This window comes from Xyrauchen texanus, chromosome 19 (genome assembly GCF_025860055.1).
Source record: "Xyrauchen texanus isolate HMW12.3.18 chromosome 19, RBS_HiC_50CHRs, whole genome shotgun sequence".
NCBI classification, from domain to species: domain Eukaryota; kingdom Metazoa; phylum Chordata; class Actinopteri; order Cypriniformes; family Catostomidae; genus Xyrauchen; species Xyrauchen texanus.
The window spans coordinates 26006902-26023308 of NC_068294.1; the positions used below are offsets into that span (position 1 = coordinate 26006902).

At 42.0% G+C, this 16407-nt stretch overlaps 1 protein-coding gene across 1 annotated transcript in view; it reads left to right on the forward strand.

Moving 5' to 3' along the window:
- LOC127659765 (glutamate receptor 1-like) overlaps positions 1-16407 on the forward strand; it is a 142719-nt gene that overhangs the window by 87328 nt on the left and 38984 nt on the right. The window contains exons 10-11 of the mRNA XM_052149719.1: positions 909-1115; positions 1895-2328. Of these exons, the coding sequence (XP_052005679.1) occupies positions 909-1115; positions 1895-2328 (641 nt within the window). The remainder of the gene's footprint in view (positions 1-908; positions 1116-1894; positions 2329-16407) is intronic.

The window sequence follows — 16407 nt, forward strand, 5'->3', positions numbered from 1 at the left end:
TGATGCAGGCAGCGATCAGTCAGGTGCATAGCAGTTCAAGGTCATTTCGGTGAGGTCTCTCCTAAATCCAAGGTTCAGGCAGACCTAACTAAAGCAGCCTAATTGTGAGTTGAAGGATAAATTAGGTGTATGTCTGGCTAAATAGATGATTCTTTAGTCTAGACTTAAACTGAATGAGGGTGTCTGCATCCCGAACAGTGTTAGGGAGACTATTTCATAGTTTAGGAGCCAATAGAAAAAGGATCTTCCACCTTTTGTGGATTTTGATATTCTAGGAACTATTAAGAGGCCAGAATTTTGCGATCATAATGAACGTGATTGAATATAGAATGGTAGAAGGTCAGTAGCATGGTAGGAAGTCAATAGTGTGGTCGAAGGTTATAGGCTTTCCACGAATAGAAGCATCCTACACATTCTACCCAACTGATTGCCTGTCTGTCTGTGATTAGCAAGAAAAGCCATCTGAAAATAAACCTGTCAAATTCACCATGTTCTAAGTAACAAATCCCTATTTCTTCATCTGCTCTCAATGTCTTGAAATATGCTTTAGGTACCTTTCCACAATTCTTAAAGCGAACACCATGTTTCATATCTTGTATGATATTTCAGGTGTGTTTCCCATAAGTGGCGTCCAAAACTCTGAGACCAAATGGAAAATCTGAATATTTTTTTTTTATTATTATTTAAACCTGGAAATAAACAGAAAAGTGTAGTATAATAATAAAAATAATGTATAGAAATGTGAAGATAAGATTTCTTTTACCAAATACTAAGAAATTCTACATCAGATAATAATGTTTGGATTAAAACGTGTATTAAATTAGAAAAATGCTAAATATAAGCATCTTCGTAAGTGGTTTCTGACTATTTTATTAGCTGAAATGTGTCCTCCTGTGTGTCTTGGTTAGGAATCTCCATATGTTATGCTGAAGAAGAACCATGAAAATTTAAATGGAAATGAAAAGTATGAAGGTTACTGTGTGGAATTGGCAGCAGAGATAGCCAAACATGTGGGATACCAATACATACTGAAGATAGTGGCTGATGGGAAATATGGAGCCAGAGATCCTGAGACCAAAATGTGGAATGGAATGGTGGGAGAGCTTGTCTATGGTGTAAGTGCTACATAATAAATATATATATATATATATGTATATATATATTGTTTTTATTACATTATAATATCCTGACCTGAATATACATGCATTAATGTAAGGGAAATGCTAAAGAACAAAACAGATTTTCATTTGCTATCATACAGAAATATATTGGCTTGTTTAAACTTAGAGTAGTACTGAGAAATCTAATCATTCATGTTCTGAGAAAATCAAAACTCATTCAGATTGATGGAGGTTTAATAATCACCTCAATAATAATGCAAGTAGAAGTGATGGTGGTGTAGTGGGCTAAAGCACATAACTGGTAATCAGAATGTTGCTGGTTCGATCCCCATGGCCACCACCATTGTGTCCTTGAGCAAGACACTTAACTCCAGGTTGCTCCAGGGGAATTGTCCCTGTAATAATTGCACTGTAAGTCGCTTTGAATAAAAGCGTCTGCCAAATGCATAAATGTAAATGTAAATGTAGCAGGTCGGCTCTGTATTTACTATACCACAAAAACAAACTTACCCTCTCAAGACCATTTCCTTTGTCCACATACACAGTATTAGATTGCAGATTACACATAGCCTTTGTTAAGATGTGCATAAGGAAAGCATTTGTGGTAAAGGTCATTAGGTATATGTTGTCAGGCATACTTATTTTCTGCATATCCAGGTGTCAGGTTGACTTCTTTTAGATACTGCATGTTGCTGATTCATGTATAATTAAATTACACATTTAACTATGTATATTTAGTATTAATTGCTACAACATCAAATCTTTCCCTCCAGAAAGCTGATGTAGCAGTCGCCCCACTAACCATCACCTTGGTCAGAGAGGAAGTGATTGATTTCTCCAAGCCCTTTATGAGCCTCGGCATCTCCATCATGATCAAAAAGCCCACCAAGTCCAAGCCTGGTGTTTTTTCCTTCCTGGACCCTCTGGCCTATGAAATCTGGATGTGTATTGTGTTTGCCTACATCGGCGTGAGCGTTGTGCTTTTCCTAGTTAGCCGCTTCAGTCCATACGAGTGGCATGCAGATGACTATGAGGAAGGAGTTGAGCAGAACCCTAACCAGCCCTCCTCATCATCAGGACAACTGGGCCAGGGCCAACAGAACCAGAACCAGCAGAGTCAGGAGCAGACCAATGAGTTTGGCATCTTCAACAGCCTCTGGTTCTCACTGGGAGCATTCATGCAGCAGGGCTGTGATATTTCCCCCAGGTGAGATGGCAGTTGGGTTTTAGAAATTTGGAATGGGCATGCAAGGGTTAAAATTATTATTTTGAAGACCCCATGAAATAAAAATTTAAGTTCTATTGCTTTTAGTTCATGTCAGTTAACTTTCTACATGTTACTGTACACTTACTGTAAAAGTTAACATGAACTTTAAGAAGATACAACCTATGCATTTAAAATATCTCTCCCAGAAAAATAGATATATTGATGACTCATCCTTGTGCTCTAGCATTTACAGAGGTGAGTAATATCATTACATTTACTTGAGTAACATTTACTTCAGTAACATTTTGGGGAAAACTTTACTTTTAGAGTAGGTTTAAAAGTGGGTACATTTTACTCTCACTCAAGTAAATTTCTAATGATTGTTTTTACTTTTACTTCTTTACAATGTGTGGCATTATTGTTGTTACATTACTGGGTTTAATTTGAATGAATGTGTAATTTATTGAGAGAGTATTGAATGGGACTTTTACGAGAGCAGAAGTTCACAGCTGCGCGCGATGAGACGCTTTCACAGGCTGTCACTCAAGTCATCAGTACAGTAGCATCAAACTCTTCTAAGTGAAACACTTCCTTCGCTCCACACAGTGAAAAAATTGTTCCGTCATGCAATGCCTTAATTTAAAACCAAGACAAGCTGATATTTCAAGATTAAAGTTCACAGCTCCAACTTCAGGCAGCACGCTGAGGTAAGTTTTGGCTTTAATTCTAATGTGGGCTTTTCTGTGTAATGAGATGGTAATTTTCAGGTTGATTCTGTAACTGGGCTCTTATGACATCAGTTTTTAAGTGTACATTTTTAAATCAGTGCAGCAATATATCAGTGTGCTTTGTCCCGCATGTCATAAGCAATATTTATGCATATATTCCGCACCCTCGTGGTGGTACTGGAAACTATCGCAGCTACTTCAGTCGGATTAACTGTATAAATCCACGTAAACATCCAAGTTGAGCGTAAGTCATTGCCAGTCCACTGCCTCTTCCTGGGGCAGCTGCAGGTTCACTACCTGGTCCCTGAAGGGGGTCATGGAAACCTTGGGCACATAGCCCGATTGCGGTTTTAGGACAACATGGGTGTCTGCCGGACCGAACTCCAGGCAAGTGTCACTGACAGAGAATGCTTGCAGGTCCCCAGCCCTCTTGATGGAAGAGAGCATGATCAGGAGGGCCATCTTCAAGGAGAGGGCTCTGAGCTTGACTGATTCTAGGGGCTTAAAGGGGGGTCTCTGAAGGCCTGAAAGGACCACGGAGAGATCCCATGAGGGGACAGGCATGGGCTCGGAGGGTTCAGCCTCCGGGCACCTCTAAGGAACCAGATGATCAAATCATGCTTTCCTAGGGACTTACCGTACACTGCATCATGGTGAGCCGATATGGCTGTCCCGACTGTGCATCTCTGCGTGTCTTCGGATCGGGAAGAATACCAATTCGCGAACAAGCTCAGTTCAGGGCATAAAGTTGCCTGGTAGAGGGAGCTCTGGCTTGGTTGATCGTGTCTACGACAGCAGGTGGTAGGCCACTTAGATCTTCCATATCCCGATCCAGGGGCCAGACGTGGAGGTTCCAGAGGTCTGGGCGTGGATGCCAGAGGGTGTTCCAGCCCTGAGAATGAAGGTCCTTCCTGAGGGGAATTTACCAGGGAGGGGCTGTCGTGAGGAGCATGAGATCAAAGAACCAAGTCTGTGTGGGCCAATAGGGGGCCACCAGAGTGACTTGTTCCTTGTCCTCTCTGACCTTGCACAGCACCTATGCAAGTAGGCTCACTGGGAGGCTTCTGGGTCCCAGTAGTGGTTCGTGAGATGGGGGCGTTGGCTTCCTGCGGGGAGCTCTACGCTGGGGCTGAAAGCTGGGCCCACGTTGAAGTGGAGCTGCCTGTTGTTTAGAAGCCGCAGGGGGACGCCCTCGGCGAGCAGACGGAGCACGGCTCGTGCTGGAACGGTGGTGAGGCATGATGTGGGAGATGGCCTCTGTCTGCTTCCTCGTTGCCGAAGACAGCTGGGTAAAGTCTTCAACGGTGTCACTGAATAAGCCGAACTGGGAGACGGGGGTGTTGAGAAAGCAGCCTTTGTCGGGGTCCCACATCTCAACCAGGTTTAGCCACAGATGTCTTTCCTGGACCACAAGTGTGGGCGTCGCCCGTCCGAGTGCTGGCACTTTGACCTTCGTGACCCGGGGGCTACGATCTGTCGTCGGGCACAGTTCCTGCAGCACATCGGGACTACCCGAGAGCATATCTTTAAGTGCCTTGGCCTGGTGGATTTGCAGGGGGGCCATGGCATGCAGGGCGGAGACAGCTTGAGGCCGCTCCGCCATCGAGGGTAGTGAGAGCGGAGGAGCGATGAAGCCGGTTTCGGGCATTAAAAGGTGCCCTCTAAAGCTTCGTCAACTTGTCATGCACCTCCGTGAAGAAAGGAACTTGTGGGGATAGGGCAAGCATAGCGGACATCTGCACATCAGGCTCAGACTGGACGAGCAGACCTGAAGGTGGAAGTCCAATTGAGTCATCAGCTTCAGACGCCGCTGTGACACTCTCCGATGCAGCAGCGAAATCATTATCCAGCTCACGGGGTCCGAGGGAGTAAACAGACTGGCCGTGTGGCGAGCCGCTCTCACCTCGAGCCCAGACGGAAGCAAACGAGCATGCTGGGGGGCAGGTTGTTCGTGGGGATTTACTCTGTGAAACCGAGCCCGCTGTACTCCCCAAATCGCATTCATCAGCAGCCGCGCTGGCCCTAATCCTGTAGGAAGGAGCATTGTGCTGAAGTGGCTCTACAGAGGTGAGTGGAACATAAGTGATCTCAGCTCGCTGATCGCACAACTGCCAAATTCTCATTAGCCTTTTCTCAAGTTCAGAGGTAACCGAGGTCTTCAAGAAAGTCGCTTCATTCGACACAATGTCAAAGTGAGCAACAGATGGGGAATCACATTTTGTGCTTCTATCACAAACCGTTGCAAAAGTAAAATTATTTGAATGTTGGCTGTCCTAAAGATTCCATTTGTGTATCCAATCGGAGAATGCACATCCTCTGGGGAAGCGGTTAAATTCTCTGAAATTAGATGCGTCACCTCCGCATTTGTTATTGGATCTCAGACAGTGATGGTATAAAAAGTTCACTCTTGTTTGCTAATGTGCGCTAAGTGCTTTATTTACACTAACAGGCGCGACCTGTGTGAAGCATTTTTTATTATCATCTGCCTTAGCAGCATCTTAATCTCCTCCAGACACAGGTATCATAATAATAACACGGAATACAAAATAGAGTATAATTCAAAACTGTTTATTAAATGATTGCTGAGCAAACCGCATTAACAGTAGCACCGTAGAGTCCAAATACATGCACTCTTAAAAGTGGAAGTGGTTCGACCAAATGGCCCTGAGCTCTGCCACGACTGGAGTCCACGATGGAGGATGGCATGTTAACTCTATACTCTACTTGAAAGCTTATTTAGTTGACCAGCTACTGGAAAGCTTGCTTCTAAAACAACCAGGGCAATTTAACTGTTACACTTGTGTAAAATCACCATGCAACAACTGCTTTATACAGCACAATGAGCTAGTAGCTAACAGCTAGCGGTCGTGTTATTGTTTATTGTTTTGTGTCGCGTTAAAGTTGATGTCACAGCAGTAGAGGCAGTGCAACTATGACGAGCATGCTGGGGGGCAGGTGGTTCGTACGGATTTACCTGGTGAAACCGAGCCCTATAATCCCACCCATCTCAGCCTATAATCCCACCCATGCTGATGAGGCAAACTGCAGTGTAAAAGCAAGCTCAGAAAAGTCAAGCGAGTAGAGTTGAGACGAGTCAAACCGTAACGTGCAGTGGAAAATTGCCAATATATACAGTAGAGCAGGGGTGCCCAATACATTGATTGCGATCTACCAGTCGATCGCAAAGGCAATGCTGGTAGATTGCACAAAATTTCAATGTACTTTCGTTAAATTGTAATAAAAATAATTAGAATGTCTTTCCTTCTTTTAGTTTCTGTCTGACTTGCTCTCGAAATTGCGATGCTACTGCCCGGATTAGGCAAAACTGAATGGAATCAGACAGTTTTGTCTAATCCGGGCAGTAGCATCGCAATTTCGCGCTCTGTTCTCAGCAGTCCTTGGAAGGCGTGTATGCGCAAACCTAGTTGTCATGGCAACTGAATAAACAAAACCTCGCCTGGTCAATATTTACTCATCATCAGAATAAGGTAAATGCCCTGGCTATTGTAATCTATTGTGCTGTAGGTGTTTTGGGTTTAGTGTTAAAACATATCAACATTGAACATTGTTATATATTTTTTTTATTAATTAGAAGATGAATTCCATGTAGGGATACATGCAGTAGTCCCAACAAGCATTTTCTTATTTTAAATGAAACTGTGTTTTTTAGTTGGTAGATCTTATTGAGTTGGTCATTTAAAAGTAGATCAGTAGTACCCCTGCAGTAGAGGATAGTTTTTATACCCTTAGTCCTAGAGTAAAGAGGAAAATTTTAGATTTTGTGTTTATTTAATTATTCAACCAACCAACCAACAGTCTTTTTGACAGCAAAAACTAGGCAACAACTATAGTACTACCAACAGGGAAATTCAGTTAACAGTGACATTGAGCAAGAAGCTTACAAATAATCAGTTTGACAGAGCTGCTGATAAAACATTCATTGATCAGCATCGGGCAATGAAAAGAAAATTGGAGATTGGTATCAGATGCTAAATCCTGATTGGACATCCCTAATATTCCTGTTAACTGGGTTATAAAAATGAATGATGATGATGAGTGGGCTGAGACCCTATCACAAAATGGAAAAAAACAGATAAACGGTGAATGGGTAGAATTTGAATATGAAGAAGACAGTGTATTTTCTTTGTTTCACTGTTTGTATATTTATTTATTTGTGGGTGAATTTAAATAAAGTTCTCAGTTTGTTTTTAGTTTTTAAGTGGAATCAAGTGGCCTTTTGGGAGTTGAACATGTGAAAAACATTATCTCATCTTATGCTGCCTTCAAGTGAACCTGGGAAGCTCGTACATCCGAGTTGGCAATTCGTTACAATGACATGCCATGCATTCAAGTGGGAAACAAAATATGTCAGAAGCCAAATGTAATCGATTACGAAATGAACGATGGCAAAAGCAGTTTATTCTGTTGTAATGTTGAATAAACATTAGTGAATAAACCTGCACCACTTATGAACAACATGATTTATTAATGCATGATATCTAACATATTAATAATTAATTTGCTTAAAACAAACTGCGAAGTGTGAGTCATTAGTTGACTGTCATATAAAACAAATTAATATTATTGAAATAAATTACAGAATTTGAAATAATTTTGCAAAATCATTACTTTCTATCATCTTTCATGTTGACATGCCCCTTCCAACTTCCCAACTCTTGTATCATCTGGAATTCCGAGTTTCCCTCACATTAATACGACTTTGTGGGGTCTTTCATGTGCTCTGAACTATTTCCGACTCCACCTGAAGGGTACAATAATCATAGTTCAAATCACAATCGCTAAATAATCGCAATTTGACTTTTTGTCCAAATCGTGCGGCCTTCGTTGCTAATGGTTTTAAGCTGCTTTACTGGAATAATAAAGTAAAATCTTTTCTGCTTTTTCAACATTTTTGACAGTGCAAACATTGATGATGATCTCTTCATGTCTCATTTATGTTCCAATTTCACTTGCAAACTACACAACGGTTCATAGTTGTTCATCATATAAATTGCATTTTGATGCTGTTCAAATCTTTCTTAAATGATTGGGGTGCTGTTATTTCTCAAAGGTGCTGCTGATATTTGGCTCTTGGCAGCTTAATGATTTGTGTTTGAAGTTGGGTAATTCCTCATTTGCACTTCTGGTTTGTGGTATATGGCAGCATTTCTTAAGATCACATAGAGCTGTACTTCCACTTGGACTGGACACAGAAGCCTAATGCCACTGTGCCTAATGGGAGGGAGACAGAACCTCTTTGAAAAGCATTTCCTTGAGTGCTGTATTGGATCTTCCACTCAGTTCTGGTGCACAGGGGCAGAGATGAAGCAGCTCTCTCTCTCTCTCTCTCTCTCTCTCTCTCTCACACACAGTTGCTGGACTCTCAAAGGTCACCAATTAATCACATAATTAATGGGGGTGAATTTGGCAACATGAGGTCAATGGCTGTGGGTTTAAGGGCACAGAGGGGGCTAGCGACAGTATGCCTCACAGAGAGAGAAATGTCAACGGCTGAGTCCAGGCACCTGACATTATCCATACCTGTAGGACTGAACATTTGCATACAGATACAAGTCATATGAAACGGACTGGTCAACACATTTAAAGGAATGTTCAGGGTTCGATAGAAGTTAAGCTCAATTGACAGCATTTGTGCCTGCTTGTTAATTACCACAACAACAACAACAACAAAAATGTATACATTAAAAAATGTACTTATCCCTTGATTAGAACCGAGCGTGACTGCTGTTTGCATTTTCCATTTCCATTTTTTTATTTGTAGCTAGTAGCACCTAATAAACATGCAAAAAAAAAAACGTGACCGTAGACCTCCTTGATAGTTTATGTAAGAGACTACTGCTGGGTTGTCCACCAGGACATGGCAGCCTCTCAAATACTGGAGGAAGTATTTCAGAGCCAGAAATGCCACCATCAACTCGAGGCAGTTGATGTGCCAATCGAGCTGATGACCCTCCCATTCCACCCCAGCCCGTCGGGGAGGCGTCTGTCGTTACAATTTGTGACGACAAGACGCACCTAGAGTGGGACCCAAAATGAGGAACCGGGGTCTGAACCACATAGAAAGGGTACGAAGCGTGTGGCACGTAACCCTTATCTGCCTTAGGGGACTGGCCCTTGAATGAAATCCCCTGGCTTTGAGCCACAACTTAAACGGTCTCATGTGCAGAAGGCCCAAAGGGATCACCGAGGACGCAGATGCCATGAGACCTAGTATTCGTTGATACTGATGAACAGTGCAACCTTGGCCTAGCCTGACTTTGCTCAGGGTGTCCTTAATGGACACGATTCGAGCGGGAGACAAATGTCTACGCATCATTATCGAATTCCATACAACGCCCAGATAGGTAATTTCCTGAGTGGGAGAGAGAATGCTCTTTTTGACGTTGAGTCTCAGAACCAGAGAAACCAGATGTGCTAAGACGATATCCCTGTGCTGAACTGCCAATTCTTGTGACTGTGCTAGTATCAGCCTGTTGTCTATGTAATTCAGAATGCGGATGCTCCAGAGTCACAAAGGAGCCAGTGCTGCATCCATGCATTTTGTGAATGTGCGGGGTTATAGGGCTAGGCCGAATGGAAGAACCCGATATTGAAAAGCTTCGCCCCCGAAAACGAACCTCAGGAACTTCCTGTGTTGTGGCAGAATTTCTATATGAAAATATGCGTCCATGAGATTGATTGTGACCAACCAATCGTGATGTTGGATTTGAGACACGACTGTCTTGACAGTTAGCATCTTGAACTTGAAAGCCCTGATTGAGCGATTCAAGCCTCAAAGGTCTAAAATTGGACGCAACCCCCCACCTTTTTTTAAACCCTGTTTAAGATTGCCAAACAATGTTGCAACTTTGTGCATTAATATAGAATTCAACTGATCAGCACATTTGTGCAACATACAGTATATCATCTATTTTATCATGGCTTCAAACATGGCTCATACGGTCATGTTTCTAATCTATTACTGTTTTGCATCTTGTTTCAAAGTCAAGTGTTACATAAGATGTTTTACAGTGATGCTTGAATTATAATTTATTTTCATGAATTATCTTATCTTTTTATTTGCATCCATGACATATATATATTATTATTATATACTGTATATGTTGTGTTATTTTTTTGCCATTTGGAATGTGTGATGTCATTCCATCAACATCTTCATTCTTGTTTTTTTTTTGTAGAGCAAATCACTACCATAAACAAATTACAAATGAGTATGTTGGCAGGGAGTCATTATGAATTTTAAATGTGATAAGCAAATCATAAGTTCAGTTTCACCGTTTAGTTTAGGATTTGTTTTTTAAATAGTAACTTGACATTTATGTGCCCATATTTAGGTGTAGTCCAGTGTAACTGAACAGACAGACAGTGCATGTCTCTGTCCCTGGAAGAGTCTGTGATCTGCTGTATGAATTGATTGTTCTGTCTCAGCAGTGTTGCTGAAATGTCAGCAGTGTGAGGGAGAGCAGCGCGCTGGTTTCCTGTGGAAGTCTCCTGTGATGGGGCTTCAGAGGATCTTAATTAGACTGTGTCATTTCTCCCTGTCATGTCTCGCCATGACTCACGCTCTGTAGAGTGGAATCGACGATCTTGTAGTGATTATACCTTCTCTCTCCATGTCACTGAAGTTCTATAAACAAGTTGAGGACAGGTTGTGGATAGCATGTCCGCTTTACGGACGAACATGTTACACTGTCTCGAACACTTCATCATAGATATGCCACTGTTTGACCAAACATGATTTTTCTTAACTGAGTCTGGATATTCAACATTTTGTCTGTGTGATTACATTTAAATAGTAACAAGGAGAGAGAATGTGCTGGGGAGAGAGAGGGAACAGCAGCTGTATTAATGACTTCCATTATTCTTCTGTAATCATGGGCAGTTAGAGCCCCATCCTTCTGTGATCATCTTCACGTAAATTTACACACTCACACCTCCCACCTAATGAAAACTAATAGGCTGATTTTGTGAGTGGTATCGCCATTCTATGGTAACAGACTATGGATTCATGTGCTGTTTATTCTTTAGAGAAATCCTGCTCAAATGTCAGGGCTGTCACTCAAACCCCCCCATCAGGCATAAATTATGCAAGCCACTGAAGATAAGTTTATCTTCTCACACAGGTGGGCCTAGAATCTCATATCTTACACTTTCCTTTATCCTTCTCTACATCTCTTATCTCTTCTCTTCCCTTCCCTGCTCATATTGTCTCACGTATGGTATATTAGATATATTTATAATTTTATGTATATTAGATGATCTTTAAATCAAGCTTTCAAAGTATTATTAACAGAAACAAGAACCTACAGATACATACTCTTACACACTCAGATTTGGCATTGGGCATAAAGGGCCAGCCCAACACAGAACAAAAAATAGTTTATCACACAAAGGTAAACATAAATATACTAAAATATTGAACTGTATTACATAATATTATGGTTTTTGAGGATGCGGGAATTTCATGCAACCTGTTTATGTAATTAGAGTTTGATTTGATGCACAACCTTTGATGTCAACATAAAAAAATATAGGAAGATGTAAAACAGTTAAAGGATGGGCAAGGAGGAGGCGAGAACCGGCTTGTCAACATAAATAATAATTTAATGAAAACTCAAAAACACATCATAAACAACCACACATGCGGACATGCCCGTAATTCTCTCTCTCGAACAATCGTCACCGGCCGCCTTTATCCCTCGCGCACCTCATCAGGCCGATTGGGGACCGGGCGCGTGATATTCCGACCCAGCCCCGCCCCCCTCCGCTCCACATTCCTCCCGGCGTTATCTCAGGCCGGGGTGCCACCGGCATGACGTACACCCCCCCATCCCTGGGGCGGGGTGTATCTCGCATCTCGCGTGGTCATCCCCGCCTTCCTCGCCCTGGGAGGAGACAGGAGGGGAAAAACAACAACAAAATAGGCGAGGGAAAAGGTCAACATGGTGCGAAAGGGAGAGAGAGAGGAGAGAGAGAGAAAAAGCTCACTCAACGGTTCTCTGATGTACCGTCGCGTGGTCCTCAAATACTCCTCCACACTCAGGCGGACGACAGCCGCTCCACCCCCGGGCGAACCGGAGTGAAACCGTTGACCCCCAGCGGGCAGAACGCGCCTCCGCTTTTCTGGCGGCAAATGGGGACACTCCTCCGCCCCTGGCAGCGGCTCTACCGCTCCGGGCGGTCGGAGAGTTTCTTCCCTCCTCCCCTCGCGGACGGCGGTCTTCCCTCAACCCCTCCGCGTCTCTGGGGATGGCAGGGCACTCCTCCGCCCCCGGCAGCGGCTCCCTCGCTCCAGGCGGTAGGGGTATCCAGTCCCCACTTGCCCCGCGGACGACGCCAGTACCCCGCATCCGGGCGGTCGGGCTACTCCGTCACCCGGCAGATGGCAGCGGCGCTCCCCTGGGTGGATGGCAGTGTCGAGGACTCTGCGACGGCCATCCCTCCTCCTTCCCGGCTTTCGGCACCAATGTAAAACAGTTAAAGGATGGGCAAGGAGGAGGCGAGAACCGGCTACCACTCAATGCATTAATTACTGTAATATACTGTATGTGCAGTGGTTCCTAAAACACTCATGGTATTTTATACTTTTCTAAATCTTTCCTGTCACTCCACGGATTCATAGAGTCAGTACCTGACTGGAAGCCTGCATTGTCCACAGAATTCTATGACATGTGTGCACATCTTCCAGCGCACACCTAGTTTTTCCTGTTCATGCTTGGTTTGCTCCTTTGGCCTCTTCCTCCTTCACCTCTTTTTAATTTAGTCTTGCCCGTGTTTATTTAACACTGTCCCAATCCCTGAGTCACAAAGTGAGTGGATTCGGGTAATGTGTGCTGAGAGCAGAACTTCTGAAGTTGTTGAGTGGTTGATGGAGCATGTCATGACTGTTATACTGAATGGCTCTCACAGAAGAAGGGTCATTTCCATATCTACCAGTGCCCTGCCCACAATGGCACATCAGAAGTCATCCACTGTCATTACCTTAATGCACACGTAACCACACTCTTTCAGCCCACAGCACATCTGCTACAGTGATTAACTTTGTAGAGGGTTCAAAATTACTCTCTTTTTAGGTGGTTTGGTGTTTTTGTGTGTTCAATTGACATATGTCGCTTTCAACATATATACTTAGTTTGGGGAAAACCCTCAAAAATGTCCTGGTATATTCTATTTTGGAAAAATTATTTATAAAGTGTAGGTATGTCCTAAAAATATCTGTGTATCGATTTTTTGATTGGCACGTTGTTTTATCTAAAATATTTTGTGGCATCGATATATGAACATCAGCCGACATTTAATTTAGAAGCCTAATGTGTGTGCTTTTAATTCATTGCTAGTTGCATTTCAATAAATGTAGGCTGACTTAATAGCTTGGTAGACCACAAGGGGGCGACATAACATTTACTGAAGCCAGTCACGGAATGAACAAGTTTTGTACTTCTTCAAGAATGAACAAAGTGAAGAGTTTGAAGGTTAGTGTATTAAACTGATGTAACTGCACCAACTGAAGGAATAGACATGGTGGCATTTATTATGCAGTTTTCCTGTTTGTGGCATTGAATAGGTCTTTCATTCAAGCTGTCAAACCACAAAAAGACATACAGTACTTGTTACTGAACATAAAATGTGTAATGTCTATGAAAGATACATATGCACAACATATCAACCAGTGACAAGAGTAAATAATATATGTCTGTAACGTAGTTCAATGGAAAGGAGGAGGTGAGAACCGGCTTGACAATATAAATAATAGTTTAATATAAAACTGAAGCAAAAGACAAACACACACATGATGGACATGTCCGTAAACCATCTCTCTCTCTCCTCGCACCACCGTCTGCCATCGGCCTTTATCCCTCTCAGAGGCTTAATTAGCCTGATAAGGGACCGGGTGTGTATAATCACGACCCGGCCCCACCCTCCACCCTGCCACATTCCTCCGTCGTTCTCTCAGGCTGGGGAGCCCCCGGCCTGACCTACCCCCTTTCTCTGGGGGAGGGCATGCTTTAAGCCTGGTCTGCCAGCAGGTTATCCCCATCTACCTGGACAAGGGAGGGGACAAGGGGGAGGGAAATAGAAATAATTTAAATAGAGGGGTAACCGTGTAGTACCCCTCAAAAAAACACAGTAAAATTTAAACGAGAGGGAAAAGGCCAACTCAGAACATCAGTGAGAGAGAGAGAGAAAGAGATCCTTTAAAAACACGAGATGTTCTGCATGACTATGTGATTGCTTAATTTATTAATCAGGAAAGGAGGACTGATTTTCGCTTCAAGTAAATTGTTAAGTGCTTTTTGCATTGTTATAGCAACATCAGGAGATTTCTATGTGTAAATTAGGCTGCTTGAGCATTCAGTGTTGGAACAAGTTTTGAAAAGAAGTGCTGCGTGCCATTCAAAATAGTTTTTGATCTGGGTTGCTTGGCGGCATCTCTAATGAGAGTCAAACCCCTGCGAAGCTAACGGGAGCATTGCAGTTCAGAATATTGGGGAATGGAATGCATTTATGGTCGGAGATATCAAATAGGAACATCCCACATTCGACTTGAATGGACTTGAGTGTACCCTGATGAAACCACATTTATTGCAAGCAACATTTAAATAACAAATATTATTAGATAGATTTTTCCAGGTATTATAGTTAGATTCATGTGAAAAAAAAATATTTTTGAATATCTGTTCGGGAGACATTTCACAAAACAGTCATGCTGTATTTAAAATTAGGCTTGCTTGAGCATTAAATGTTTCAATCTCTGGCTTTCATGCCTGGACGTATTTTTTAAATGTCAATTGGTATTACTAGTTAGCTCTCATCTATTTTTATTCAGGTTGTAATAATGATATTTTTCCAACATTTTAATGACTACAATTAGATATGCTTGGCAATATAAAGTAGACTTATTTTCTAAATTCATTATGTAGTTTTATTAGTTGTACTGAGGCGGTTACAACGCTTGATTTTTTAATTTTGTTTTATGTTTCATTTAAATGTCTTTCACATTTCTTTCTTTCATTCTTTTGCTCTGTTCAGTTAATTTTATTGCATGCTTGAATTGAAAAAGAGCTCCTTTAACCCTTGTGTGCTGTTCGGGATGTTTTCAGCCACTGGGGGGTGTTGTTGAGTCGTAATTTGGCCATAACTTTCTCCTTGTTTCAGCAAATGGAATGATTTTTGGTGACAAATCTTATTTTCACACATATTTTAGGAAAATGCTTTGAAAATTTTCAAAAACTCAACAGTACACTGTGGGCAAATTCACTACCCTTTCGTTATGTTCGTGGCTGAAAACAGCCACTACGTTAAACTGCTGTAAAAATGGATCAGATAAATATTTTTTTCACATTTTTTTGCATAAATCTATTAATCAACCTCAGTCCTGTTCAAAACTACTAAATGTTTAAAAAAAAATGCAGGATTTTAACTCTTTAATTGCCAAATTCATAAATGATGTCACTGATTTGGGGAAAAAAACACACAGAATGACTTATTTTCAATATAAAATGTGATTGTGGACTGGATTTTTTTTTTACCTTTTATCACAGTCTTGGACATGTCAAAGATTAGAAACAACATTGGTTTCGATGCATTGTTAGTTTTTGTGCAGCATCAGATTTTAACTTTTTCTCCCTCATTTACTGTTCGTGGCTGTTTTTGCCCCATTGACTTCCATTATATCCACATTTTTTGATTGCAAAGCCATGACACCATATAGTCATGCATTTTTGATTGTTTGTGGTTTTCCCTGTTGGGAAGAGGTAAAATTTGTAATTTTTACTGTTGATAACCACGTGGCACCATTAACCATTTAGATAGGCCTGTGCAAAAAAAAGCTTAGTTTCTGGCTTTTACATGGAGTTATATGGAGTATAATAGCATATTAATGTGTGTGTGTGTGTGTGTGTGTGTGTGTGTGTGTGTGTGTGTGTGTGTGTTGGTGTGTGTGTGTTGGTGTGTGTGTGTTGGTGTGTGTGTGTGTGTGTGTGTGTGTGAGAGAGAGAGAGAGAGAGTGTGAGAACTCACCTTGTTGCGTCTGAGAAAATCAAAACATGCACCTCAGCTCTCACAACTACATGGAGTAAACAAAAACAAAGTGCCTTTTGATGGTGAGAAATGCAGAGTAATCAAAGCAAGTGGATTTAAACACTTGCATGCAAGCCTGCTGGTCATTTGATGGTGAGAAGTGCAGCAAGCAACATGAGAAAGGGAAAAATCTACTCAGCATCTGCATCAGATTTATGAACAATTTCTAGGAAATCTAGGAAAAGCCTTCTCCGAAACCGCTTTGCCTGGTTCCAGGAGGGATCCACAGCTGTGAAGATGACATATACAT